Source organism: Stegostoma tigrinum, chromosome 11 (assembly GCF_030684315.1).
Source record: "Stegostoma tigrinum isolate sSteTig4 chromosome 11, sSteTig4.hap1, whole genome shotgun sequence".
NCBI lineage: Eukaryota > Metazoa > Chordata > Chondrichthyes > Orectolobiformes > Stegostomatidae > Stegostoma > Stegostoma tigrinum.
In genome coordinates, this window is record NC_081364.1 from 2689120 (window position 1) to 2716991 (window position 27872).

General features: G+C 51.8%; 2 protein-coding genes across 7 annotated transcripts in view; one reads left to right on the forward strand and one right to left on the reverse strand.

Moving 5' to 3' along the window:
* uroc1 (urocanate hydratase 1) overlaps positions 1 to 11159 on the reverse strand; it is a 111332-nt gene extending 100173 nt beyond the window's left edge. Inside the window, exon 1 of one of the 2 annotated variants that reach the window (XM_059649698.1) lies at positions 10966 to 11159. In XM_059649698.1, coding sequence (XP_059505681.1) covers positions 10966 to 11094 — 129 coding nt within the window. In that variant the 5' untranslated portion in view covers positions 11095 to 11159. Of the gene's footprint in view, positions 1 to 7044; positions 7240 to 10965 lie in introns of those variants that run through there. The other variant, XM_059649699.1, reaches the window with a different exon arrangement.
* Positions 11160 to 16897: 5738 nt separating this feature from the next.
* The window catches only part of si:dkey-202e22.2 (netrin-4), a 63038-nt gene continuing 52063 nt past the window's right edge, over positions 16898 to 27872 (forward strand). For 4 of the 5 annotated variants that reach the window (XM_059649703.1, XM_059649702.1, XM_059649700.1 and 1 more), the window contains exons 1-2: positions 16898 to 17402; positions 21008 to 21549. In XM_059649703.1, the coding sequence (XP_059505686.1) occupies positions 17336 to 17402; positions 21008 to 21549 (609 nt within the window). In that variant the 5' untranslated portion in view covers positions 16898 to 17335. The remainder of the gene's footprint in view (positions 17403 to 21007; positions 21550 to 27872) is intronic. The other variant, XM_059649701.1, reaches the window with a different exon arrangement.

Sequence of the window (27872 nt, forward strand, 5' to 3'; positions counted from 1 at the left end):
AGAAATTCATCCTCTTCTCCAGACAGTTAGGGCTTCGAGGCTGTGACATCCACCATGTCCATCTCAGACTCTGAGGTCTCCTCAACACCAGGCAGGGGAGAAGAACCTATGGGCTCTAACAGTCTTTCCGGAAGTTCTGAGGGGCCGGGTATGTTTTGTTCCTGCCCAGTTTGTGAGATTGCAGCTTTCATGTGTTCCATGTGCTTTTGCAGGACTGCTTCATCGACCCAAACGTTGTGCTGCATGGGACCTGGCCTCATGTCCACCATGCCTCATACCCATGCAGGGTTATTTCCTGTGGCTTAGAGCAGTCTTGTGTCTGGTGTTCCTCACCCAGGTCCAGGAGGGTCAGGTTTAACCTGGTGCAGAGTCTTCTGCCCATTAGTAATCCTGCTGGTGCTGTCCCTAGAGTTGTTTGAGGGATTGTCCTATAATCAAACAGGAACTGAGAGAGTTTGATATTGAGTGAAGCTGTAGGCTGTTTCTTTAAGCCTGCCTTCAAAGCTTGCACTGCTCTTTCTGCCAGACCATTGGACAATACATGGAATGGAGCTGTCTGAACATGCTGGATGCCATTCAATTTTAGGAACTAGTTAAATTCCCTGCTAGTAAATGATGACCCATTGTCTGTGGCCACCACTTCCAGGAGTCTGTGTAATGTGCAGTTTCTCTGCTACTGTCTCCACGTTTGCACATCCAACCACCTTGAGTGGGCGTCTACAACGACCAAGAATGTTGGGCCCATGAAAGGACCTGCATTGTTGTGTAACTGAGTCCAGGCTTAATCCAACCATTCCCACCAAAGTGGGGGGGCTGCTGGCGGTATTTTGTGTCCTTTTTGGCACTCTGAGTACTGTCCCAACATCGTGGGCATATCTGGACCCAACGCTGCCCAGCAGACGTAACGTTGCACTAATTTTGCCCCATCAAGCTTGGGGCCAAGCCTTTTGCTATAATAGAACATAGAACATTACAGCACAGTACGGGCCCTTCGGCCCTCGATGTTGTGCCGACCTGTCATACCGATCTCAAGCCCATCTAACCTACACTTTTCCACGTACGTCCATATACTTATCCAATGACGACTTAAATGTATCTAAAGTTGGCGAATCTACTACTGTTGCAGACAAAGCATTCCATTCCCTTACTACTCTCTGAGTAAAGAAACCACCTCTGACATCTGTCCTATATCTTTCACCCCTCAATTTAAAGCTATGCCCCCTCGTGCTCGCCGTCACCATCCTAGGAAAAAGGCTCTCCCTATCCACCCTATCTAACCCTCTGATTATTTTATATGTTTCAATTAAGTCACCTCTCAACCTTCTTCTCTCTAATGAAAACAGCCTCAAGTCCCTCAGCCTTTCCTCGTAAGACCTTCCCTCCATACCAGGCAACATCCGAGTAAATCTCCTCTGCACCCTTTCCAAAGCTTCCACATTCTTCTTATAATGCGGTGACCAGAACTGTGCGCAATACTCCAAGTGCGGCCGCATCAGAGTTTTGTACAGCTGCAGCATAACCTCTTGGTTCCGGAACTCGATCCCTCTATTAATAAAAGCTAAAACACTGTATGCCTTCTTAACAGCCCTGTCAACCTGGGTGGCAACTTTCAAGGATCTGTGTACATGGACACCGAGATCTCTCTGCTCATCTACACTACTAAGAATCTTACCGTTAGCCCTGTACTTTGCCTTCTGGTTACTCCTACCAAAGTGCATTACCTCACACTTGTCTGCATTAAACTCCATTTGCCACCTCTCAGCCCAGCTCTGCAGCTTATCTATGTCTCTCTGCAACCCACAGCATCCTTCATCACTATCCACAACTCCACCGACCTTAGTGTCGTCTGCAAATTTACTAACCCATCCTTCTACGCCCTCATCCAGGTCATTTATGAAAATGACAAGCATCAGTGGACCCAACACTGACCCTTGTGGTACACCAGTGGTAACTGGTCTCCAGGATGAACATTTCCCATCAACTTCCACCCTCTGTCTTCTTTCAGCAAGCCAATTTCCGATCCAAACTGCTATATCTCCCACAATCCCATTCCTCCACATTTTGTACAATAGCCTATTGTGGGGAACCTTATCGAACGCCTTGCTGAAATCCATATACACCACATCAACCGGTTTACTCTCATCTACCTGTTTGGTCACCTTCTCAAAGAACTCAAAAGGTTTGTGAGGCACGACCTTCCCTTCACAAAACCGTGCTAACTATCCCGAATCAATTTATTCTTTTCTAGATGATTATAAATCCTATCCCTTATAACCTTTTCCAACACTTTACCAACAACTGAGGTAAGGCTCACTGGTCTATAAGTACCAGGGTTGTCTCTACTCCCCTTCTTGAACAGGGGAACCACATTTGCTATCCTCCAGTCATCTGGCACTATTCCTGTAGACAATGACGAGTTAAAGATCAATGCCAAAGGCTCGGCAATCTCCTCCCTGGCTTCCCAGAGGATCTGAGGATAAATCCGATCCGGCCCAGGGGACTTATCTATCTTCATCCTCTGAGGGATTTCTAATACCTCTTCCGCGTGAAACTCAATCCCACCTAGTCTAGTAGCCTGTATCTCAGTATTATCCTCGACAACATTGTCGTTTTCTAGAGTGAATACTGTTGAAAAATATTCATTTAGTGCTTCCCCTATCTCATCTGACTCCACACACAACTTACCACTACTGTCCTTGATTGGGCCTAATCTTACTTTCGCCATTCTTTCATTCCTTAAATACCTATAGAAAGCCTTCGGGTTTACCCTGATCCTATCTGCCAACAAATTCTCATGTCTCCTCCTGGCTCTTCTGGGCTCTCTCTTTAGGTCTTTCCTGGCTACCTCGTAGCCCTCAAGTGCCCTAACTGAGCCTTCACATCTCATCCTAACATCAGCCTTCTTCTTCCTCTTGACCAGAGATTCCACCTCCTTCGTAAACCACGGCTCCCGCGCTCTATAGCTTCCTCCCTGCCTGACAGGTACATACTTATCTAGGACACACAGGAGCTTTTCCTTGAATAAGCTCCACATTTCTAATGTGCCCATCCCCTGCAGTTTCCTTCCCCATCCTATGCTCCCTAAATCTTGCCTAATCTCATCGTAATTGCCTTTCCCCCAGCTATAACTCTTGCCCAGTGGTATACACCTATCCCTTTCCATCACTAAAGTAAACACAACAGAATTGTGATCGCTATCACCAAAGTGCTTACCTACTTCCAAATCTAACACCTGGCCAGGCTCATTACCCAGTACCAAATCTAATGTGGCTTTGCCCCTTGTTGGCCTGTCTACATACTGTGTCAGGAAGCCCTCCTGCACACAATGGACAAAAACTGACCCATCTATAGTACTCGAACTACAGTGTTCCCAGTCAATATTTGGAAAGTTGAGGTCCCCCATGATAACTATCCTGTCTCTCTCACTCCTATCGAGAATCATCTTTGCTATCCTTTCCTCTACATCTCTGGAACTATTCGGAGGCTTATAGAAAACTCCCAACAGGGTGACCTCTCCTTTCCTGTTTCTAACCTCAGCTCATACTACCTCAGTTGACAAGTCCCCAAACATCCTTTCTGCAACTGTAATACTGTCCTTGACCAACAATGCCACACCTCTCCCCTTTTACCGTCTTCTCTGTTCTTACCGAAACATCTAAATCCCGGATCCTGCAACAACCATTCCTGTCCCTGCTCTGTCCATGTCTCCGAAATGGCCACAACATTGAAGTCCCAGGTACTAACCCATGCTGGAAGTTCATCCACCTTATTCCAGACGCTCCTGGCATTGAAGTAGACACACTTCAATCCAACATCTTGCTTGCGGGTGCCATCTTGCGTCCCTGATACTTTATTTCGGCCCTCCCTACTCTCAACCTTTTCTATAGTCATACTACAATTTTGGTTCCCAGCCCCCTGCTGAATTAGTTTAAACCCACCCGAATAGCCTTAGCAAATTTCCCCCCCAGGATATTGGTACCCCTCTGGGTCAGGTAGTAACTCAATCACCTGCTCCTCATAAGAGACTGTCGCCAACGTTGTACCCTCAATCTGCACAGGTTTCCCAAAATAGGCTCTCAGTCCAGCTGAGGACTTGAACACACTTAAGGCTTGGAGTCCACAGTGAATTTTGTTAAAGGCTGGTGCAGCAATTCATTGATACATCTATCCCAGAATTAACCTTTGTTATAATGGGGAGATAATGGCCTCGTGGCAATGCTGGAAAAACCCATCTGGTTCACTAATGTCCTTTAGGGAAGGAAACTGCCATCCTTACCTGGTCTGGCCTACATGTGACTCCAGACCCACAGCAAAGTAGCTGACTCTTAACTGTCTTCTGGGCAAATCGGAATGGGCAATAAATTTGGGTCTAGTCAGTGACAGCATCATCACATGAATGTATCCAAAAAAATGTGAAAAACCTTCAGTTGAGGGGAATGTTATAAAAAAGCACATGGCCTCTTGGTACTCCCTCAGCACTGACCCTCCGACAATGCGCACTCCCTCAGCACTGACCCTCCGACAGTGCGGCCCTCCCTCAGCACTGACCCTCCGACAGTGCGGCACTCCGTCAGCACTGACCCTCCGACAGTGCGGCGCTCCCTCAGCACTGACCCTCCAACAGTGCGGCACTCCCTCAGCACTGACCCTCCGGCAGTGCGGCACTCCCTCAGTACAGGACTTCCAACAGTGTGGCGCTCCCTCAGCCCTGACTCCACGACAGTGCGGCGCTCCCTCAGCCCCAACCCCACGACAGCGCGGCGCTCCCTCAGCACCGACCCTCCGACAGTGCGGCACTCCCTCAGCACCGACCCTCCGACAGTGCGGCGCTCCCTCAGCACCGACCCTCCGACAGTGCGGCGCTCCCTCAGCACCGACCGCCCGACAGTGCGGCGCTCCCTCAGCACTGACCCTCCGACAGTGCCCACTCCCTCAGCACTGACCCTCCGACAGTGCGGCGCTCCCTCAGCACTGACCCTCCGACAGTGCGGCGCTCCCTCAGCACCGACCGCCCGACAGTGCGGCGCTCCCTCAGCACCGACCGCCCGACAGTGCGGCGCTCCCTCAGCACTGACCCTCCGACAGTGCCCACTCCCTCAGCACTTGACCCTCCGACAGTGCGGCACTCCCTCAGTACTGACCCTCCGACAGTGCGGCGCTCCCTCAGCACTGACCCTCCGACAGTGCGGCGCTCCCTCAGCACTGACCCTCCGGCAGTGTGGCACTCCCTCAGCACTGACCCTCCGACAGTGCCCACTCCCTCAGTACGGACCCTCCGACAGTGCGGCACTCCCTCAGCACTGACCCTCTGACAGTGCGGCACTCCCTCAGCACTGACCCTCCAACAGTGTGGCACTCCCTCAGCACTGACTCCACGACAGTGCGGCGCTCCCTCAGCCCCAACCCCACGACAGCGCGGCGCTCCCTCAGCACCGACCCTCCGACAGTGCGGCACTCCCTCAGCACTGACCCTCCAACAGTGCGGCGCTCCCTCAGTACTGACCCTCCGACAGTGCCCACTCCCTCAGCACTGACCCTCCGACAGTGCGGCACTCCCTCAGCCCTGACTCCACGACAGTGCGGCGCTACCTCAGCACTGACCCTCCGACAGTGCGGCACTCCCTCAGCCCCAACCCCACGACAGCGCGGCGCTCCCTCAGCACCGACCCTCCGACAGTGCGGCACTCCCTCAGCACTGACCCTCCAACAGTGCGGCGCTCCCTCAGCACTGACCCTCCGACAGTGCCCACTCCCTCAGCACTGACCCTCCGACAGTGTGGCACTCCCTCAGCACTGACCCTCCGACAGTGCCCACTCCCTCAGCACTGACCCTCCGACAGTGCGGCGCTCCCTCAGCACTGACCCTCCGACAGTGCCCACTCCCTCAGCACTGACCCTCCAACAGTGTGGCGCTCCCTCAGCACTGACCCTCCGGCAGTGCGGCACTCCCTCAGTACAGGACTTCCAACAGTGTGGCGCTCCCTCAGCCCTGACTCCACGACAGTGCGGCGCTCCCTCAGCCCCAACCCCACGACAGCGCGGCGCTCCCTCAGCACCGACCCTCCGACAGTGCGGCACTCCCTCAGCACTGACCCTCCAACAGTGCGGCGCTCCCTCAGCACTGACCCTCCGACAGTGCCCACTCCCTCAGCACTGACCCTCCGACAGTGTGGCACTACCTCAGCACTGACCCTCCGACAGTGCCCACTCCCTCAGCACTGACCCTCCGACAGTGCGGCGCTCCCTCAGCACTGACCCTCCGACAGTGCCCACTCCCTCAGCACTGACCCTCCAACAGTGTGGCGCTCCCTCAGCACTGACCCTCCGGCAGTGCGGCACTCCCTCAGTACAGGACTTCCAACAGTGTGGCGCTCCCTCAGCCCTGACTCCACGACAGTGCGGCGCTCCCTCAGCCCCAACCCCACGACAGCGCGGCGCTCCCTCAGCACCGACCCTCCGACAGTGCGGCACTCCCTCAGCACCGACCCTCCGACAGTGCGGCGCTCCCTCAGCACCGACCCTCCGACAGTGCGGCGCTCCCTCAGCACCGACCCTCCGACAGTGCGGCGCTCCCTCAGCACCGACCGCCCGACAGTGCGGCGCTCCCTCAGCACTGACCCTCCGACAGTGCCCACTCCCTCAGCACTGACCCTCCGACAGTGCGGCACTCCCTCAGCACTGACCCTCTGACAGTGCGGCACTCCCTCAGCACTGACCCTCCGACAGTGCCCACTCCCTCAGCACTGACCCTCCGACAGTGCGCACTCCCTCAGCACTGACCCTCCGACAGTGTGGCACTCCCTCAGCACTGACCCTCCGACAGTGCCCACTCCCTCAGCACTTGACCCTCCGACAGTGCGGCACTCCCTCAGTACTGACCCTCCGACAGTGCGGCGCTCCCTCAGCACTGACCCTCCGACAGTGCGGCGCTCCCTCAGCACTGACTCTCCGGCAGTGTGGCACTCCCTCAGCACTGACCCTCCGACAGTGCCCGCTCCCTCAGCACATGACCCTCCGACAGTGCGGCACTCCCTCAGTACTGACCCTCCGACAGTGCGGCGCTCCCTCAGCACTGAACCTCCGACATTTCGGCGCTCCCTCAGCACTGACCCTCTGACAGTGCGGCACTCCCTCAGCACTGACCCTCCGACAGTGCGGCGCTCCCTCAGCACTGACCCTCCAACAGTGCGGCGCTCCCTCAGTACTGACCCTCCGACAGTGCGGCGCTCCCTCAGCACTGACCCTCCAACAGTGCGGCGCTCCCTCAGCACTGACCCTCCGACAGTGCGGCGCTCCCTCAGTACTGACCCTCCAACAGTGCGGCGCTCCCTCAGTACCCTCCAACAATGTGGCACTCTTTCTCTCTGCTGATTTTTGAGAAACTTCTATCTGGTCCCACTCGAATAGAAGGCAAGAGCCTTTATATTTGTGACTGTGAATAAAAGTTAATCCCTGAACCTACAGGAACAGTAGTTAGAAATTTACAAGTGACTCATTAACCAGATCTGATATGTTGTCATGGTAAAGGAGAATCCGAAACTCGCAGGTTCTCTTGACCGTTGGGAATGATACAGTCTCACTGTGGAAATTATGAAATTATGTGACTGTTCTCAACACAGGCTGCTCTTCCACCACCACATATTGGCAGAGTTCAGTTGCTCCAGTAAACGCCTCCTGAGCCGACATGTTCCTCTCATCCAGACTATGCAACAGCTCATGTGCCGAATCAGAACGTCAGCGATCTGTCTCCTCTCTCACCCAGAACCGTGGCCAAAACACGCACTTAGACAGCCCAGCTGACACCAGTTAAAACATCCTGTGCCAGTGCTATTTAGCACAGTGAGGCTATTCAGCCCCTTAAGTCTGTTCCATCATTCATTCAGATTACTTCACTTCCAGATATAAGGACAATAGCTGCTAATACATGGGAATACCAACCCATCCAAGCTCCTCTCCAAGCCATTCATCACGCTGGCTTGAAAATATATCACAGTTCCTTCACTGTTGCTGGGCCGAAAACCTGGAACACCCTTCCTGACAGCTGTCTGGATGTCCCTGTGCTCGAATTATGGTGCAGGAAAATTTGGGCTGAATGGTCTCATTATGCTCTGGAACAATTCTATGATAGTGAGTTTTGAGAAGATTTATAGCTCAGGTTGAGGTTCTGGATGTGAGTTTGCTCGCTGAGCTGGAAGGTTAGTTTTCAGACGTTTCGTCACCATTCTAGGTAACATCATCAGTGAGCCTCCGACGAAGCGCTGGTGTTATGTCCCGCTTTCTATTTATCTGGTTAGGTTTCCTTGGGTTGGTGATATCATTTCCTTTTTTTTTCTCAGGGGATGGTAGATTGGCTCCAAATCAATGTGTTTGTTGATGGAGTTCCGGTTCGAATGCCATGTTTCTAGGAATTCTCGTGCGTGTCTCTGTTTGGCTTGTCCTAGGATGGATGTGTTGTCCCAATCTAAGTGGTGTCCTTCCTTATCTGTATGTAAGGATACGAGTGATAGTGGGTCATGTCGTTTTGTGGCTAGTTGATGTTCATCAACTGCAGATGCTGGAGAATCCGAGATAACAAAGTGTGGAGCTGGATGAACACAGCAGGCCAAGCAGCATCTTAGGAGCACAAAAGCTGACATTTCGGGCCTTGACCCTTCATCAGAGAGAGCTGAGGCTTCGCAGTGAGGTTAAAATTGTGTTTTGAGAGTCTGTTTTGCGAGTAGAACATAGATGTTCTGTGAAGCAGTCACCCAGTCTATGCTCTGTTTTCCCAATGTAGAGGAGACCACATTGTGAGCAGCGAATGCAGCAGACTAAATTGTGTGAAGTGCGGGTGAAGCGTTGCTTCACCTGGAAGGTATGTTTGGGCCCTTGGATAGTGGGGAGGGAGGAGGGAGGAGGTAAAGGGGTAGGTGTTGCACCTTCACAGGTTGCTGGGGAAGGTGCTGTGGGGCCTTTCGCAGGGTCGGGTAGAGGTGGTGGTATGCGTTGGAAGTGAAGTATGTGTGGACCAGGGTGTCCCGGAGGGAACGGTCCCTGCAGAAGGCGGACAGGGGAGGGGTGGGGAATATGTGTCCGGTGGTGGCATCTCGCTGGTGGTGGCAGAAATGGACGGCTGATGATCTACTGGATGCCGGAGCTGGTGGAATGGTGAGTAAGGACAAAGGGAACCCTATCGCTGTTGCGGGTGGGAAGAGAGAGGGTGAGGCCAGAAGTGCAGGAGATGGGTCGGACCTGGTTGAGGGCCCTGTTTACAATGGAGCTGGGGAATCCTTGGTTGAGACAGAAGGTGGACATGTCGGAGGCTCTCTTGTCAAAGTTGGCCTCATCGGAACATATATGACGGAGATGGAGAAGCTAAGAGAACGGGATGGAGTCTTTACAGGAAGCAGGGTGTGGGGATGTATAGACCAGGTAGCTGTGGGAGTCGGTGGGTTTATAGTGGGATATTTGTGGCCAGTCAATCCCCAGAAATGGAAGTAGAAATGTCAAGGAAGTGAAGGGAGGAGCCAGAGATAGACCAGGTGAAAGTGAGGGCAGGTTGGAAATTGGAAGCGAAATCAACGAACTTTTCCAATTCTGGACAAGATAGGGAAGCAGCACCGATGACATCATCGATAAATTGGAGAAAGGATTGTGGGTGGGGGCTGGAATAGGACTGGAACAAGGAATGTTCCCTGTACCCCATGAACAGATAGGCATAACTGGAGCCCATGTGGGTACCCGCGGCCACCCCTCTGAAGAAAATGAGAGGAGCTAGAAGAGAAGTTGTTGAGGGTGAGGACGAGCTCGGCCAAGCGGAGGAGGGTGCTGGTGGGTGGGGATGGTTCAGGCTTTCGTTCTAAAAAGAAGTGAAGACAACCAAGACCATCCTGGTAGCGTATGGGTATGTAAAGGGATTGCACACCCATGGTAAAGAGGAGGCAGCTGGAGCCTGCAAACTGTAAATTCCATAACTGGAGTAAAGCATCAAAGGAATCACGAATGTATGTGGGCTGGGACTGGGTTAAGGGAGAGAAGACTGAGTCAAAGTAGGAAGAGATGAGTTCCGTAAGGCAGGAGCAGGCTGAGACTATAGGTCGGTAGGGACTGTTATGTGTGGTTTTTTGGAAGGAAAGCTGGAAGAACAGCACCTCATTTTTCACTTGGGGACCCAGCAGCTCTCCAGGCTCAACATCGAGTTCAATAATTTTAGGGCCTAAACTCTCCCATGTCCCAGACTCCTACCCCACACTCTACCTATTAGTAGTCATTAACAGTCCCCATTAACAACTATTCACCGTCCCAGCCAGATTGTTACCTATTCCTTTGTCTATCCAACAGCTCTTCTCTCTCTTTGGGCTCTGTCTCCGCTATTGTTTACTCCTTACGCCCTCCTCCCACCCTATCTTCTGCATATATAGCAACACTTTCTGACGAAGGGTCACTAGACCCGAAATGCTCACTCTGATTTTTCTACACAGATGCTGCCAACCTGCTGAGCTTTTCCAGCAACTTCTGTTTTCATTTCTGATTTACAGCTCCTGCAGTTCCCTCGGTTTTTATCTATGGTTCTGTTACCGCTTCAAGAAGATGCCTACCACCAGCTTTTCCAGGGCAACTAGGGATGGACAGTACATGCTGTGTCTAACTGTGACGCTCACCTTCCATGAAAGAGTTTGAGAAAACTCAATTTCCTTACTTTTTCTCCATACCCCTCCTAAAATACCCCTCCCCAACATATATCTATTGGTCACAAAATGGCCTACAGATGTCCAGCATCTGCAGCATTTTGGAGGGGAGCAAGTCCCAGATTCAGTCTCTCATCCATGTGAAGAATTGCCTCCTAACAGTCAAACATCTTTCTTTCAAACAGGGGAGTTAATGATCACTTGATTAAGGGAGCGCAATCGCCAGAAGTCCCCGTCACACCCCCACCACGAACGATACTTCACAAGGCATCAAACCTTCTCAAAACCCGTCAAATACCTTCTCATCATCGGCTGTTAGGTTGGGAGTGCGAACAGGAGCATGAGGCAGGCTGCTGTCTCTCCCTCTTTTGGGGGGCAGAGGTTGCAAAGGAAGGCCAGAGCACAGCTCAACCAGCAGTGGATTCATTCCTGCAGACGGGGGACTGTGCTGACTCTCGCAGAGACGCTGATGGTGACAGGTCGGGCCACAGAGCAGACAGATATTGCTTCAAAATATCACGGAGACCCTCCCAGAACCCAACCTATCAGACTTCTCCCCCGTCATTGGACAGTAATCATTGCCCAAAAATAAATTATTAATACATTGACGGACACACAATCTCTCTGCAAATATCTGTTCTACATTTCAATAAATATTAACCATTTTGCTGGACATTCAAACGTTAATGGGGGTCGGGGCATCAGGGAACAGAGCATGTCAGCTCCAAACATCAATTCCTCCATTTCAGAGCAGGTTCAACCAGTCTCTGGGTCAGTCCCAGCTGAAGCCAGCAGGTTCTCAGTTCAATTCTCACACCAGAGACGCGAGCTCATAATCTAGACTCACACTCCCAGTGCTGAGCAGCATTGCTGGAGGGTCAGTGCTGAGGGAGTGCCACATTGTCGGAGGGTCAGTGCTGAGGGAGCGCCGCACTGTCGGAGGGTCAGTGCTGAGGGAGCGCCGCACTGTCGGAGGGTCAGTGCTGAAGGGATGCTGCACTGTCGGAGGGTCAGCACTGAAGGGATGCTGCACTGTCAGAGGGTCAGCGCTGAAGGGAGTGCCACACTGTCGGAGGGTCAGTGCTGAGGGAGTGCCACACTGTCGGAGGGTCAGTGCTGAGGGAGTGGGCACTGTCGGAGGGTCAGTGCTGAGGGAGTGCTGCACTGTCGGAGGGTCAGTGCTGAGGGAGTGCTGCACTGTCGGAGGGTCAGCGCTGAAGGGAGTGCCACACTGTCGGAGGGTCAGTGCTGAGGGAGTGCCGCACTGTCGGAGGGTCAGTGCTGAGGGAGCGCCGCACTGTCGGAGGGTCAATGCTGAGGGAGTGGGCACTGTCGGAGGGTCAGTGCTGAGGGAGTGCCGCATTGTTGGAGAGTCGGCACTGAAGGGATGCTGCACTGTCGGAGGGTCAGTGCTGAGGGAGTGCCACACTGTCGGAGGGTCAGCGCTGAAGGATTGCTGCACTGTCGGAGGGTCAGTGCTGAGGGAGTGCCGCACTGTCGGAGGGTCAGCGCTGAAGGGAGTGCCGCATTGTCGGAGGGTCAGTGCTGAGGGAGAGTGACACTGTCGGAGGGTCAATGCTGAGGGAGTGCCACACTGTCAGAGGGACGGTGCTGAGGGAGTGCCGCATTGTCGGCGGGTCAATACTGAGGGAGCGCAGCACTGTCGGAGGGTCAGTACTGAGGGAGTGCCGCACTGTTGGACGGTCAGTGCTGAGGGAGTGCCGCAATGTCGCAGGGTCAGTGCTGAGGGAGTGCCGCACTGTCGGACGGTCAGTGCTGAGGGAGTGCCACACTGTCAAAGGGTCAGTGCTGAGGGCTTGCCGCACTGTCGGAGGGTTAGTACTGAGGGAGCGCCGCACTGTTGGAGGGTCAGTGCTGAGGGAGCGCCGCACTGTCGGAGGGTCAGTGCTGAGGGAGTGCCGCACTGTCGGAGGGTCAGTGCTGAGGGAGTGCCGCACTGTCGGAGGTTCAGTGCTGAGGGAGTGCCGCACTGTTGCACGGTCGGTGCTGAGGGAGTGCCGCACTGTCGGAGGGTCAGTGCTGAGGGAGTGCCGCACTGTGAGAGGGTCACTGCTGAGAGAGTGTCACACTGTCAGAGGGTCAGTTCTGAGGGAGTGCCGCACTGTTGGAGGGTCAGTGCTGAGGGAGCGCCGCACTGTCGGAGGGTCAGTGCTGAAGGGATGCTGCACTGTCGGAGGGTCAGCACTGAAGGGATGCTGCACTGTCAGAGGGTCAGCGCTGAAGGGAGTGCCACACTGTCGGAGGGTCAGTGCTGAGGGAGTGCCACACTGTCGGAGGGTCAGTGCTGAGGGAGTGGGCACTGCCGGAGTGTCAGTGCTGAGGGAGAGCCGCATTGTCGGAGGGTCAGCACTGAAGGGATGCTGCACTGTCGGAGGGTCAGTGCTGAGGGAGTGCTGCACTGTCGGAGGGTCAGCGCTGAAGGGAGTGCCACACTGTCGGAGGGTCAGTGCTGAGGGAGTGCCGCACTGTCGGAGGGTCAGTGCTGAGGGAGCGCCGCACTGTCGGAGGGTCAATGCTGAGGGAGTGGGCACTGTCGGAGGGTCAGTGCTGAGGGAGTGCCGCATTGTTGGAGAGTCGGCACTGAAGGATTGCTGCACTGTCGGAGGGTCAGTGCTGAGGGAGTGCCGCACTGTCGGAGGGTCAGCGCTGAAGGGAGTGCCGCATTGTCGGAGGGTCAGTGCTGAGGGAGAGTGACACTGTCGGAGGGTCAATGCTGAGGGAGTGCCACACTGTCAGAGGGACGGTGCTGAGGGAGTGCCGCATTGTCGGCGGGTCAATACTGAGGGAGCGCAGCACTGTCGGAGGGTCAGTACTGAGGGAGTGCCGCACTGTTGGACGGTCAGTGCTGAGGGAGTGCCGCAATGTCGCAGGGTCAGTGCTGAGGGAGTGCCGCACTGTCGGACGGTCAGTGCTGAGGGAGTGCCACACTGTCAAAGGGTCAGTGCTGAGGGCTTGCCGCACTGTCGGAGGGTTAGTACTGAGGGAGCGCCGCACTGTTGGAGGGTCAGTGCTGAGGGAGCGCCGCACTGTCGGAGGGTCAGTGCTGAGGGAGTGCCGCACTGTCGGAGGGTCAGTGCTGAGGGAGTGCCGCACTGTCGGAGGTTCAGTGCTGAGGGAGTGCCGCACTGTTGCACGGTCGGTGCTGAGGGAGTGCCGCACTGTCGGAGGGTCAGTGCTGAGGGAGCGCCGCACTGTGAGAGGGTCACTGCTGAGAGAGTGTCACACTGTCAGAGGGTCAGTTCTGAGGGAGTGCCGCACTGTTGGAGGGTCAGTGCTGAGGGAGTGCCACACTGTCAGAAGGTCAGTACTGAGGGAGTGCCGCACTGTCGGAGGGTCAGTGCTGAGGGAGCGGGCACTGTCAGAGGGTCAGTGCTGAGGGAGTGCCGCACTGTCGGAGGGTCAGTGCTGAGGGAGTGCTGCACTGTCAGAGGGTCAGTGCTGAGGGAGTGCCGCACTGTCAGAGGGTCAGTGCTGAGGGAGTGCCGCACTGTCGGAGGGTCAGTACTGAGGGAGTGCCGCACTGTCGGAGGGTCAGTGCTGAGGGAGCGCCGCACTGTCGGAGGGTCAGTACTGAGGGAGCGCCGCACTGTCGGAGGGTCAGTGCTGAGGGAGCGCCGCACTGTCGGAGGGTCAGTGCTGAGGGAGTGCCGCACTGTCGGAGGGTCAGTGCTGAGGGAGCGCCGCACTGTCGGAGGGTCAGTGCTGAGGGAGCGCCGCACTGTCGGAGGGTCAGTGCTGAGGGAGTGCCGCACTGTCGGAGGGTCAGTGCTGAGGGAGTGGGCACTGTCGGAGGGTCAGTGTTGAGGGAGCGCTGCACTGTCGGAGGGTCAGTGCTGAGGGAGCGCCGCACTGTCGGAGGGTCAGTACTGAGGGAGTGCCACACTATCAGAGGGTCAGTGCTGAGGGAGCGCCGCACTGTCGGAGGGTCAGTGCTGAGGGAGTGGGCACTGTCGGAGGGTCAGTGCTGAGGGAGTGCCACACTGTCGGAGGGTCAGTGCTGAGGGAGTGGGCACTGTCGGAGGGTCAGTGCTGAGGGAGCGCCGCACTGTCGGAGGGTCAGTGCTGAGGGAGTGGGCACTGTCGGAGGGTCAGTGCTGAGGGAGTGCTTCAATGTCGGAGGGTCAGCGCTGAAGGGATGCTGCACTGTCAACTGCTCTGTGATTCTGTCTTTGGAGTGTGTTCTGTCTTGGCAGCATCCTCATGTGAAAACAGTTGAGACGAAGGTCCTGCACCAAGACATTAATCACGGACTGGACCATCCCCGAGTGCATTTGTGATGCTCACTCGGTACAATATCCAGCTGACCCTCGCTCTCTGCACTCAGCAGTGAGATTCGGTCAACTGGGCAAGGAGGTTGTGGGGGTTGGCACCTCCCTTCGCAGTGAGAATCGGTAAACTGGACGAGGAGATTGGCAACTCCCTTTGCTGAGATAGCCAGCACCTTTCCATCAAGTGGTGCATACCCGGGGAGGATAGTGCTCTGAGAGTGGCATGTGAATGCAGGACTGCTGGTGAAGCCTTACTCTACCTGGAACATTCACTTGGGCTCAAACCTTTCACTGCTAGCTGTCAAACTGAAATCCTGCTTGCACAAGATATCAACACGGCACTGTCAGAGAAAGGTCCCAACATGCAGAGAGTCCTTTTCTCAGTCATTACCATCTCCGTGGTCAGAATTGAGAGTCCAGATCTTTAGGTGATATTCACTAGGCTGGGATTTGAACCTATGGACCCAAAACATTAGCTGCAAGCCTCTGGATTACAGTAACATTACCTCCGCACCACGCACATCTGGCTTCGCTGGGTGAATAATTATGGACTTCTGACCCATCATGCTTCTACTGACTCTTTCGGAAAACCTATCCACTTAGGCCTGCTGCCCTGCTCCTTCCCTGTAGCCCTGTAAGTTGTGCTCCTTCATAACTGCTTGCTGAAACATTTCCATTTCCTTTCAGTTCCCATTCACAACAACTCACTGCTTGAAAAACCTCCTTTTCTGTTGTGGCGTTTGCTTCTTTTGCTGATTCTCTGCAATCTGCGTCCTCTGCCACCCCCCTCTCCCCCCAACCCCTGGGATCCATTTCTCTCTAACCACTTCAGCAAGGCCCTCATTGATTTTGAACATTTTAACCAACCCTCTTGATTTTCTTTGCTCTAAGGGAAACAATGGATGGTTTTGTATTATTCATTCATGGGGTATGGGTGTCATTGGCTGAGCCCAGCATTTATTGCCCCGTCCCTAATTGCCCTCTTGAGAAGGTGGCGATGCGCCACTGCCTTCTTGAACCGCTGCAGCCCATATTGACCCACAATGCCCTCAGGGAGGGAATTCCAGGATTCTGACCCAGTGACAGTGAAGGAACGGGGATATATTTCCAAGTCAGGATGGGGAGTGGCTCGGAAGGGAACTTGGAGCGGGTGGTGTTCCCGTGGATCTGCTGCCCTTGTCCTTCTAGATGGAAGTGGTCGTGGGTTTGGAAGGTGCTGCCTGAGGACTTTTGGTGAATTTCTCCAAAGCCTGGCATAATTGTGGTGTAACAAATTGTGGAGCTGGATGAACACAGCAGGCCAAGCAGCATCATGGGAGCACAAAAGCTGACGTTTCGGGCCTAGACCCTTCATCAGAAAAGGGGGGTGGGGAGAGGATTCTGAAATAAATAGGGAGAGAGATCCCCTGAGGTTGGTCCGGAGGGAGGAGGGTAACTTCTTCAGGTTAGGCATCCCTGGAAGAAGCTTCACAGTGAGGTTAAAATTGTGATTTGAGATAATGGGAACTGTGGACAGCAAAGCCTCTTCCAGGATGCCTAACCTGAAGGAGTTACCCTCCTCCCTCTGAACCAACCTCAGGGGATCTCTCTCCCACTGCCGCCTCCCCCTCTCTCCCTATTTATTCCAGTTCCCTCTCCCCATCCCCCTCTCTGATGAAGGGTCTAGGCCTGAAACATCAGCTTTTGTGCTCCTGAGATGCTGCTTGGCCTGCTGTGTTCATCCAGCCTCACATTTTATTATCTTGGATTCTCCAGCATCTGCAGTTCCCATTATCTCTGATTGTAATTGCGGGGTTGACTGGGTGCAGGTGAAATGGGGGAAATAACCTCTTCCCTGATTGGATCATTTTGGGACGACGTCACTAATTGGGGCTGGACCCGCTGCACACGTGACACTTCCGGGTTTACAGTATCCATTTCATGAAATAGCAACAGACTCACATGACCCAGGAGGGTGACTGACACATGGAAAGATGCAGAAGCTGAGACAAGCTCAGTAACTTGGGAATTCCACTCTGTAATAGGACAGGGTTAACTGCTGTATACTTAATACCATCTGCAGAAAAACACAATGGAACTATATTAAAAGGGCAATTTAACCATCAGATTTATTTTTCTCACCTGAGATTTTTGAGTTTGATTTTTTTTTTGTATGCGTATTCATTAAACTGTGTTCGAAATCTCATGCTGTGGTAGCTTTTTACAGTTTTTTTTCTCCCCCACCAACCCCAACCTTTTGCAATTCCCAAACTTCATTTGGTAAAACTGAAAGATTAGAGAATGCAAGCTGACGAGGCTGGTCCGGAGGCAGGGTTAGAGAGAGGGGAGAGCTGAGCGCCGGCAGAGGGAAACTGGAATTGGGAACTGAACCGAGCTGTCATGCAGACTGGAGCTGTTAGTCTGTTCCTGCTCCTGGGATGTGTCGCCTGCAGCTCAGGAGGAGCAGGTAAGAGAGGCAGAGTGCTAGCTCCGTTCAGACTGCATTTTCATCTCAGCTTGCTCGTCTATCTCTCTCCTTGCCTGTCCGCCTGTATTTATGTGTGTATCTTCATCAGTCAGTCTGTCACTGTCAGTGCCAGTCCGGCTCTGTTTATCTGTCCATCTTTCTCTATGTCCCTATTTATCTATTTATCCATTTCTCTATGAATTTAGCTCCGTTTGTTTCTCATTATGTTACCTGTCTATCTAGCTCTCCGTCTGTCAGCCTCACTATCCCCCTCTGTCTGTATAGTTCTCTGCCTATCTAATTCTTCTGTCTGTCTATCGAACTTTGTATGTCTTTCTATCCATCTCGCTCCCTGCCTATCTCCTTATTTATCTCACTGCCTGTCAATCTCTCTATTAACTATCTTTGTCTATTTAGGTCCCAGCCTGTAAAGCTCTCTGTCGATCTAACTGCCTCGATGTCTACCCAGCTGTCTGTCTCTCTCTCTCTCTCTCTCTATATCTATCTGTCTATTCTCACTGTCTGTCAATCTATATGTCTGCCTGTCTCCCTATTTCTATATTTCTCACAGTCTGTCAATCTATCTGTCTGTCTGCCTCTCTATCTATTTATCTAGCTCTCTGTCTGTCTATCTCAGGACTGTCTCTCTGTCTGTGTATCTGTCTAATTACCTCTCTCTCTCTCTCTCAATGTCTGTCTGTCTGATGTGTCAAACTCTCTCCCAATTATCTGTCACAACTCCCTTTCCAGTAAAATGTGCATTTCAATGTTTCCTGCCTCACTATCTCCCAGACTAAATCTATAATTAATTTAAAGATTCTTTGTTTGCCCAATCCGTCAATCACTGAAATTGCTGAACTCCCAGCCCGGGGAGGGACAGTGCAGGAACGGACCATTCAACCTCACCGTCTTCGTGGTGAAAATGTTTTCAAACCTGTGCCTTTGTTCATTTCCAATATTTACGTCGGTGCACTGCCCACCCCTGACATTGTTTATTTACTCCCAGGTTCCCTGGATTGCCCAGCTCCCAAATCCCAATTTTTCGAGCCCCTGATCTTCCAGCTCCCATGAGCAGTGTGATAGCCAATACTGTACAACCCACATTATAAATAAGGATCTAAACTGATAACTTCATAATCAGCACTGTTCCACATCTCTCCAAGAAGGTTTATATCTTTCCATTGTCCATGTATACAATAATATGTTGTATATCTATTGCTATCAAATAGACAATCTGTGATTGTCAGTAAATATGCTTGGATTTAGTTACACTATTTCTGCTAACATTGTAAACTACTTTCCCTTATTTAATCTCCACATCCTTATTTAAACATGGCAAAAATGTTTCACTTATTTTGCATACTTTTGTATGAACATGTGTTTATCATAGAATTCTCCAAATCCATTTGTGTATATGTGATTGTGTAAGCAGTAAGATCATTATTAATGAGAGGATGTCAGATGTGGTTTGAGATTATGTGGGATGGAGCTGCGCTAAATTTTCTGGGTTTTAGTATGAGTTGTTGATCAGACACTGCACAATAATCTGATCCAATAATCTGTCACCACTGGCACAAATTAAGAAGTTTACTCTCACATTGAGTGTGAGATCTTTCATCCTCAGAAAAGGCAACTTTGGGTGAAATTTAACCATAATCATTTACTGACGTTATTAAAATACCATTGTGATTCCCTAGCCTGAAGTTTGATTTGGAAAAAGGCTTGATGATCTGTTTAAACCCCTGACTGACTGCCCTCTGGATTTGCCATGGATCTGCTTTCTAAAAGGATAGAAAGAAATTAGGATGTAAATAGAATGAGGGGCAGAATAGGAACAGTGTGTGGGCAGAGAGAGAGAGAGAGAGAGACAGACAGACAGATGTTTTCATGGGAAGAGAAGAAAAGAAACAGGTTGTGGAGCTTATAGGAATAGAATCCCAGAGAGAAAGAGAGGAATTCAGAAATAACAATTTCCAAAAGGAAAAAGAGACTTGGTGAACCATAGCACAGAGTGAAAAAGATTCAACAGTAGAGAAATACATAGACATGAGAGAAGGAAAGAGGGAGATGAAGACAGAAAGACTGATACAGGTATATATGAATAAAAAGACTCTATGGGAGTTGGTTAGCTCATGTGGCTGGATGGCGGGTTTGTGATGCAGTGTGAGTTCCATTTTTACACTGGCTGAGGTTACCATGTAGAACTTTCCTTCTCCACCTCTCCCCTTGTCTGAGGTGTGGTGACCCTCTGGTTAAACCACCCCCAGTCATTTCTGTCTGATGAGAGAGCGGTCCTCTGGGACAATGACAATTTTACTAATCTATAAATCCCCTAAACTACTTGACAGTATTTATACTGTCGAACAGAGTAAATCATGAAATGCTGTTTTGATTGTAAAAAGAAAAGCAGGATGTTAATCTTTAATATTGTTAATATAAATTTTGCTGCTTAAGTCCACTCCAACCAACATTGCTCTCCTTCCATTGTAATTTTCCTTATTTAAGTTTAGCACAATCATTTCTGACTCAGGTTCTTCCCTCAAAAACTGAATGCTAAATTTTACCATGTTCAAGCCACTGTTTCTGAGGGAATCTTTTAGTCTGAGCTTGGTTATTAAACCTGCCTCATTATATGGTACCAGGCCTTGAATAATCTAATCCCTGGTGCAGTACACAACATACGGTTCTTGGAAACTGTGCCAAATACACTTTGTGAATTCGTCCTTATGGCCATTTCTGCTAATTTGATTTTCCCAACGGACGTAAAGGTTAGAGTCACCCGGTCTTGGCTGAGCTGCAATTTTATCCAGGTCAAAAGGGAATTGTAAACTGGAAGAATAATAAACAAAGAAACCTACAGCACAGGAACAGGCCCTTCAGCCCTCCAAGCCTGCGCCGATCGAGATCCTCTGTTTAAGCCTGTCATCTATTTTCGAACAGTCTGTGTCCATTTGCTCCCTGCCCATCCATGTACCTGTCCAAATATATCTTAAAAGACGCTAACGTGTCTGCGTCTAGCACCTCCGCTGGCAACGCGTTCCAGGCACCCACCACCCTCTGTGTAAAGAACTTTCAATGAACATTTTTTCAAGCTTGAAGTGGCTATTATTGCAGTGAACAGAGAGAGCTCCTGGGCTGCTGGAGGTCTGAAGGTGTCTCCCTCTCACTCTGGCTCACAGCCCCAGGCTGTTCAGCTACCTGACAGCCAATCATGTAGCTGTTGCCAGGCGGAAATCATTTGTTAAAAACCAAAAGAACTGCGTTGCTGGAAAAGCCCAGCAGGTCTGGCAGCATTTGTGAAGGAGAAAACAGAGTTAACATTTCGGGCCCAGTGACCGTTCCTCAGAAGTCATTTGATAACTGGCAACTACTCCATTGGTCAATCAGTTGCTTGTACTACCCAAAGCTCTATTTGTGCAAACCCTTGGGCTCCAGTTCATCTGCAAACGACATCAGCCACTGCTTCACACTGAGGGTCAGGTCACTTGCAACACTCCTCTATTTTAAAAGAGTTTTGTTCTTATTTCAGCCCACAATTAAAAATGCAGAAGGTTACAGGTTACAGGTTCTCTACATGAGTAACTTTCCTTTCTCCTTGATGTCAGACAGGCAGAAGTCACAAGCATCGCGATGTATTGGACAGCCCTGCAACCCTTCAGTCGGGAACCTGGCAGTAGGGAGGTCAGTGCAGACCCTAACCACCTGCGGAGAACATGCCACAGAGTTATACTGCTCCTTCCTCAACAGTGAGGGTCCCAGGGATCTCGGCTCCAGCTGCAGACACACAGCCTGCTCCAAGTGCAATTCCAAGCAGCCGGGATATTCCCACCAGGCCTCAGACATGACTGGCAACTCCTTTCGTCAACGGGATAGCTGGTGGCAGTCTGCCCAAGGTGTGCCCAGGGAAGAGATCCGACTGGATCTGGAAACCGAATTCTACCTGACGCATGTCATCCTGGTTTTCAAGTCACCCAGACCAGCAGCCATGATACTGGAACACTCCCAGGACTTCGGGCACAGCTGGAGGCCCTACAAGTATTTTGCCAGGAATTGTACAGAGACGTTTGGGATGGTGGATGACTCTGAGCTGCAAAGCTCACTCTGCACCTCCCGATACTCTGACCCACTGCCCTGCTCCAATGGCGAGGTAACACCTTCTCAAAACTCTCATTGGGTTTACCTGAATGAATAAGTGACGCGCTGTCGGAGGGTCAGTGCTGAGGGAGCACCGCACTGTCGGAGGGTCAGTGCTGAGGGAGTGCCGCACTGTCGGAGGGTCAGTGCTGAGGGAGTGCCGCACTGTCGGAGGGTCAGTGCTGAGGGAGCGCCGCACTGTCGGAGGGTCAGTGCTGAGGGAGCGCCGCACTGTCGAAGGGTCGGCGCTGAGGGATTGCTGTCCTGTCGGAGGGTCAGTGCTGAGGGAGCGCCGCACTGTCAGCGGGTCGTTCGCTGACGGAGCGCCGCACTGTTGGCGGGTTGGCACTGAGGGATTGCTGTCCTGTCGGAGGGTCGGCGCTGAGGGAGCGCCGCACTGTCGGAGGGTCGGTGCTGAGGGAGTGCCGTGCTGTTTATCAGCTTTGGCATTGAACTGAGTCCCTTCTGACAGAACATTTCCTGGGGTCTCTCAGCTACCCATTCAGTGACATTCTGAGTACAACACCTTTTTGCCAACAGTGTCAGGCGTGAGCTATAAACTCCTCCCCCTTTATTGATCTAATCTACGCTATTGAATGGGATAAAAACGGCAAGACTGTTGACATGGTAGCGTTGCGTTTGTTAATCAGATTTAAATCCTCACCCTGTCATCTCAATCTGAACGCTGACAGTCATAAAATAATGGAAAATCTTCAGATTAAATTTCAGATTCAGTTAGGTACAGGGAGGATTCATGATGTTTGAAAGTATATCAGGTTTTCTCAAATGATTGATCAGAGATATAGAGAGTGCTGCTTTCAGCCTCACACTCTGTGTCATTCTGACTGAGAAAGAGATGTGGTTGCATCCACATCATCAGCTGCAGCTAGTGGCCACAGCTCAAGGTGTTCACTGAAACAAACTGGCATTGTGTCAGTCCGGAGGCTTTGCCTTGGGGACTATAGTGTGCATTCCTTATGGTTTTCCAGGTCTGTAAAACTTTACAGGACACTCCTTTTCAAATCCACTTGATATCTTTGTAACAGGCAAATCGTCTACCATCTCCTTTAATCCTTTAATTTATCTTATTCAGGCCTGGCAAATCTGTTTGCAAACCCAGCCAAGTCCCACTATATCCATTTTGCCGCTCTCCTCTGTGGGTGTAGACACTGCCAGTATTAATTTCACCTGGTACAGGCATATTGGGCTGTATGTTGTATAGTTAGTTCAATGACCTACAGAAAGAGATGGAGAGAAGCAAAGACAGAGAGAGAGGGAGAGGGAGTGAGAGTGAGAAGCAGAGATAACCAGAGACTAGCAACCGTACACCATGGCTGATCACATCAATTGATAGTGTGAGGTGAACCTCAGGAGGTCCATTGTGTAATTAAAGGCCCTCTTGTGGTGCAGTATTCATGTCTCTACCCCCGGACTGAGACACCAGGGTCAAGCCCCACCTGTTCCAGAGATGTGTAATAACATCGCAACAGCTTAGTTAGAAAAAATAGGTTACATAAAAAGAATAGTGTAATTAATTTTGTGTGCATCACAATTTAAGTGGCAATTTTTCTTAACAGGAACAAGTTGTTCACAGAATAATAGTCACAGAGTAGTTAGAGCATAGAAAGAGGCCATTCTACCCAACTTTCTGCCAGAACAGTTTAGCTGGTCTGCTACCTTTTCCAAAATCTGAAATTCTTTGCCCTTCAGATATTGAGTGAATTCCCTTTTGAACTCTGCGATTGAACATGCCTCCAGCACACTCTCAGATCCCATCCACTCACTCACTGGGTGATGATGTTTTTCCACATGCTGCTACTGCTTCTTTTGAGGGTTGGTGCGCTCGGTTGGCTGGATGGCAGGTTTGCAACATAAAGTGACGCTAATAGTGTGGGTTCAATTCCCACTCCAGCCGAGGTCACCATAGAGGTCCGGCATTCTCACCTCTCCCTTTGCCTGAGGCACCATGACCCTGCAGTGAATCTCTCTGCCAGTTGTTTCTCGCTCTCTCTAAGGAGAGAGGAACCCCCACCCAGGAGTGTGGTGATTTTATTGGTTTCTTTTCCCATCACCTTCAATTCCCTTTGTTCCTGACCCAGGAGAACAGTTTGTTTTCCACTCCCCACCCCCTCAACAACTCTGTGTGGATCTCTCAAGGTTTTGACGTCCTCAATCAAATTTCCTGTCAATCTTTTCCTCTTTTTAGGAATAGCAGCTGCATGGTGGCTCAGTGGTTAGCACAGTTCCCTCACAGTGCTGGGGTCCCAAATTCGATTCCACCCTCAGGTGACTGTGTGGAATTTCCCCAATATCCCAGTGTCTGTGTGAACTCCCTCTGGGTGTTCTGGTTTTCTCTTTCAGTCCAAAGATGTACAGGTTAGGGTGCATTAGCCATGCTAAATTGCTCACAGTGTCCAGGGCTGTGCAGACTGTGTGAACAAGTCATAGGAAATGCAGGGTTACAGGGATGGTCCGGGTCTGGCTAGGATGCTGTCCAGAGGGTCAGTGTGGACTCACTGGGCCAAATGGTCTGCTTCCACACTGTAGGGATTCTATGATTCTAGCTCCCCAGTTTATTGGCTGAAAAACTCCTCGCCCTGTGAAGCATTTAATGAATATTTTTGCACCTTTTCCAAAACTTTTCTGTTCACAGTTCCCCAGAACTGGACATAATTCTGTTGTTAATTTTGAGCCAGTAGCAGCTAAACCTCCTTGCTCTGTACTCTGAGCTGCTTCTTATAAAGTGTAGGGCCTTGAATGCCATTTTAGCCATTTCTGAAGAAAATCAAAGTCAGTCATTTTGTGGTGTTTGTTTCTTTTCCCCCTGAGTTGGAATCTCAAAGCAACCACCAGCACACACAGAGAGACCTCAACTTTAGACTGAATGGAGCTTGCACTTTGTGAAATTGTACTCCAACCACCCACTTTCACCATCTGGAGTCTTGTGGCTTTAACGGGATGGACTGGGTTACATAAGAACCTGTCCTAGCAGTGGAATAATACATTATCCATTGCCAGCAACATCACAAAATATGAGAGATAATGGGAACTGCAGATGCTGGAGAATCCGAGATAACAAAGTGTGAGGCTGGATGAACACAGCAGGCCAAGCAGCATCTCAGGAGCACAAAAGCTGACGTTTCGGGCCTAGACCCTTCAATGGAAAAGTGGGGATGGGGAGAGGGAACTGGAATAAATAGGGAGAGAGGGGTAGGCAGACCGAAGATGGAGAGAAAAGAAGATAGGTGCAGAGGAGAGTATAGGTGGTGAGGTCGGAAGGATTTGGTCAGGCGGGGAGGATGGACAGGTCAAGGAGGCAGGATGAGATTAGTAGGTAGGAAATGGAGGTGAGGCTTGAGGTCGGAGGAAGGGATGGGTGAGAGGAAGAACAGGTTAGGGAGGCAGAGACAGGTTGGACTGGTTTTGGGATGCAGTGGGGGGAAGGGAGATTTTGAAGCTTGTGAAGTCCACATTGATACCATTGGGCTGCAGGGTTCCCAAGCGGAATATGAGTTGCTGTTCCTGCAACCTTCGGGTGGCATCATTGTGGCACTGCAGGAGGCCCATGATGGACATGTCGTCTAAAGAATGGGAGGGAGAGTGGAAATGGTTTGCGGCTGGGAGGTGCAGTTGTTTATTGCGAACCGAGTGGAGGTGTTCTGCAACATGGCCCCCTAGCCTCCGCTTGGTTTCCCCGATGTAGAGGAAGCCACACCAGGTAGAGTGGATGTAGTACACCACATTGGCAGATGTGCAGGTGAACATCTGCTTAATATGGAAAGTCATCTTGGGGCCTGGGATAGGGGTGAGTGAGGTGGTGTGGGGGCAAGTGTAGCACTTCCTGCGGTTGCAGGGGAAGGTGCCGGGTGTGGTGGGGTTGGAGGGGAGTGTGGAGCAGACAAGGGAGTCACGGAGAGAGTGGTCTCTCCGGAAGGCAGACAAGAGTGGGGATGGAAAAATGTCTTTGGTGGTGGGGTCAGATTGCAGATGGCGGAAGTGTCGGAGGATGATGCGTTGTATCCGGAGGCTAGTGGGATGGTATGTGAGGACGAGGGGGATTCTCTTTTGGTGGTTATTGCAGGGGCGGTGTGTGAGGGATGAGTTGCAGGAAATGCAGGAGACACAGTCGAGGCTGTTCTCGACCACTGCAGGGGGGATGTTGGGGTCCTGGAAGAACGCGGACATCTGGGATGTGCGGGAGTGGAATGCTTCATCCTGGGAGCAGATGCGGCGGAGGCGAAGAAATTGGGAATAGGGGATGGAATTTTTGCAGGAAGGTGGGTGGGAGGAGGTGTATTCTAGGTAGTTGTGGGAATTGGTGGCCTTGAAATGGACATCGGTTTGTAGGAGGTTGCCTGAGATGGAGACCGAGAGGTCCAGGAAAGTGAGGGATGTGTTGGAGATGGCCCAGGTGAACTTGAGGTTGGGGTGGAAGGTGTTGGTGAAGTGAATGAACTGTTCGAGCTTTTCTTGGGAGCAAGAGGTGGCGCCGATATAGTCATCAATGTAACGGAGGAAGAGGTGGGGTTTGTGGTCAGTGTAGGTGCAGAAGAGGGACTGTTCCACGTATCCTACAAAGAGGCAGGCATAGCTTGGGCCCATGCGGGTGCCCATGGCCACCCCCTTTGTCTGTAGGAAGTGGGAGGAATCAAAAGAGAAGTTGTTGAGGGTGAGGACGAGTTCGGCTAGGCGGATGAGGGTGTCGGTGGAGGGGGACTGGTCGGGCCTGTGGGACAGGAAGAAGCGGAGGGTCTTTAGGCCATCTGCATGAGGAATACGGGTGTATAGGGACTGGGCGTCCATGGTGAAAATGAGGTGTTGGGGACCGGGGAATTGGAAGTTCTGGAGGAGGTGGAGGGAGTGGGTGGTGTCACAGATATAGGTAGGGAGTTCCTGGACCAAAGGGGAGAAATTGGAGTCCAGATAGGTGGAGATGAGTTCGGTGGGGCAGGAGCAGGCGGAGACAATGGGTTGACCAGGGCAGGCAGGTTTGTGGATTTTGGGAAGGAGATAGAAACAGGCCGTGCGGGGTTGGGGAACAATGAGGTTGGAGGCTGTGGGTGGGAGGCCCCCTGAGGTGATGAGGTCATGGATTGTATTAGAGATGATGGTTTGGTGCTCGGGGGTGGGGTCATTATCAAGGGGGCGGTAGGAGGTGGTGTCGGAGAGTTGGCATTTGGCCTCAGCAATGTAAAGGTCAGAGCGCCATACTACCACTGCGCCTCCCTTGTCTGCGGGTTTGATGGTGAGGTTGGGGTTTGATGGTGAGGTTGGGGTTGGAGCGGACGGAGCGGAGGGCTGCCTGTACTGCGGGGGAGGGGTTGGAGTGGGTGAGAGGGGTGGAGAGGTTGAAGTGATTGATATCTTGATGGCAGCTGGAGATGAAGAGGTCGAGGGAGGGTAGGAGGCCTGGGGGTGGTGTCCAGGAGGAGGACTTTTGTTGGAGGCGGGTGAAGGGGTCAGTGGAGAGAGGACTCTCTTGTCCGCTCCACACCCCCCTCCAACCCCGCCACACCCGGCACCTTCCCCTGCAACCGCAGGAAGTGCTACACTTGCCCCCACACCTCCTACCTCACCCCAATCCCAGGCCCCAAGATAACTTTCCACATCAAGCAGATGTTCACCTGCACATCTAACAATGTAGTATGCTGTATCCACTGTACCCGCTGTGGCTTCCTCTACATTGGGGAAACCAAGCAGAAGCTTGGGAACTGCTTTGCAGAACACCTCCGCTCAGTTCGCAACAAACAATTGCACCTCCCAGTCACGAACCATTTCAACTTCCCCTCCCGTTCCTTAGATGACATGTCCATCCTGGGCCTCCTGCAGTGCCACAATGATGCCACCCGAAGGTTGCAGGAACAGCAACTCATATTCCGCTTGGGAACCCTGCAGCCTAATGGTATCAATGTGGACTTCACAAGCTTCAAAATCTCCCCTTCCCCCCCCACCGCATCCCAAAACCAGCCCAGCTCATCCCCACCTCCCTAACCTGTTCTTCCCCTCACCTAACCCCTCCTCCCACCTCAAGCCGCACCCCCATTTCCTACCTACTAACCCTCATCCTGCCCCCTTGACTTGTCCCATCTCCCCGGACTGACCTATCCCCTCCCTACCTCCCCACCTATACTCTCCTCTCCACCTATCTTTTCTTCTATATCCTCGGTCCGCCTCCTCCTCTCTCCCTATTTATTTCAGAAACCTCTCCACATCCCCCTCTCTGATGAAGGGTCTAGGCCCGAAACGTCAGCTTTTTTGCTCCCATGATGCTGCTTGGCCTGCTGTGTTCATCCAGCTTCACACTTTGTTATCACAAAATATTAATCCAGTTCACAA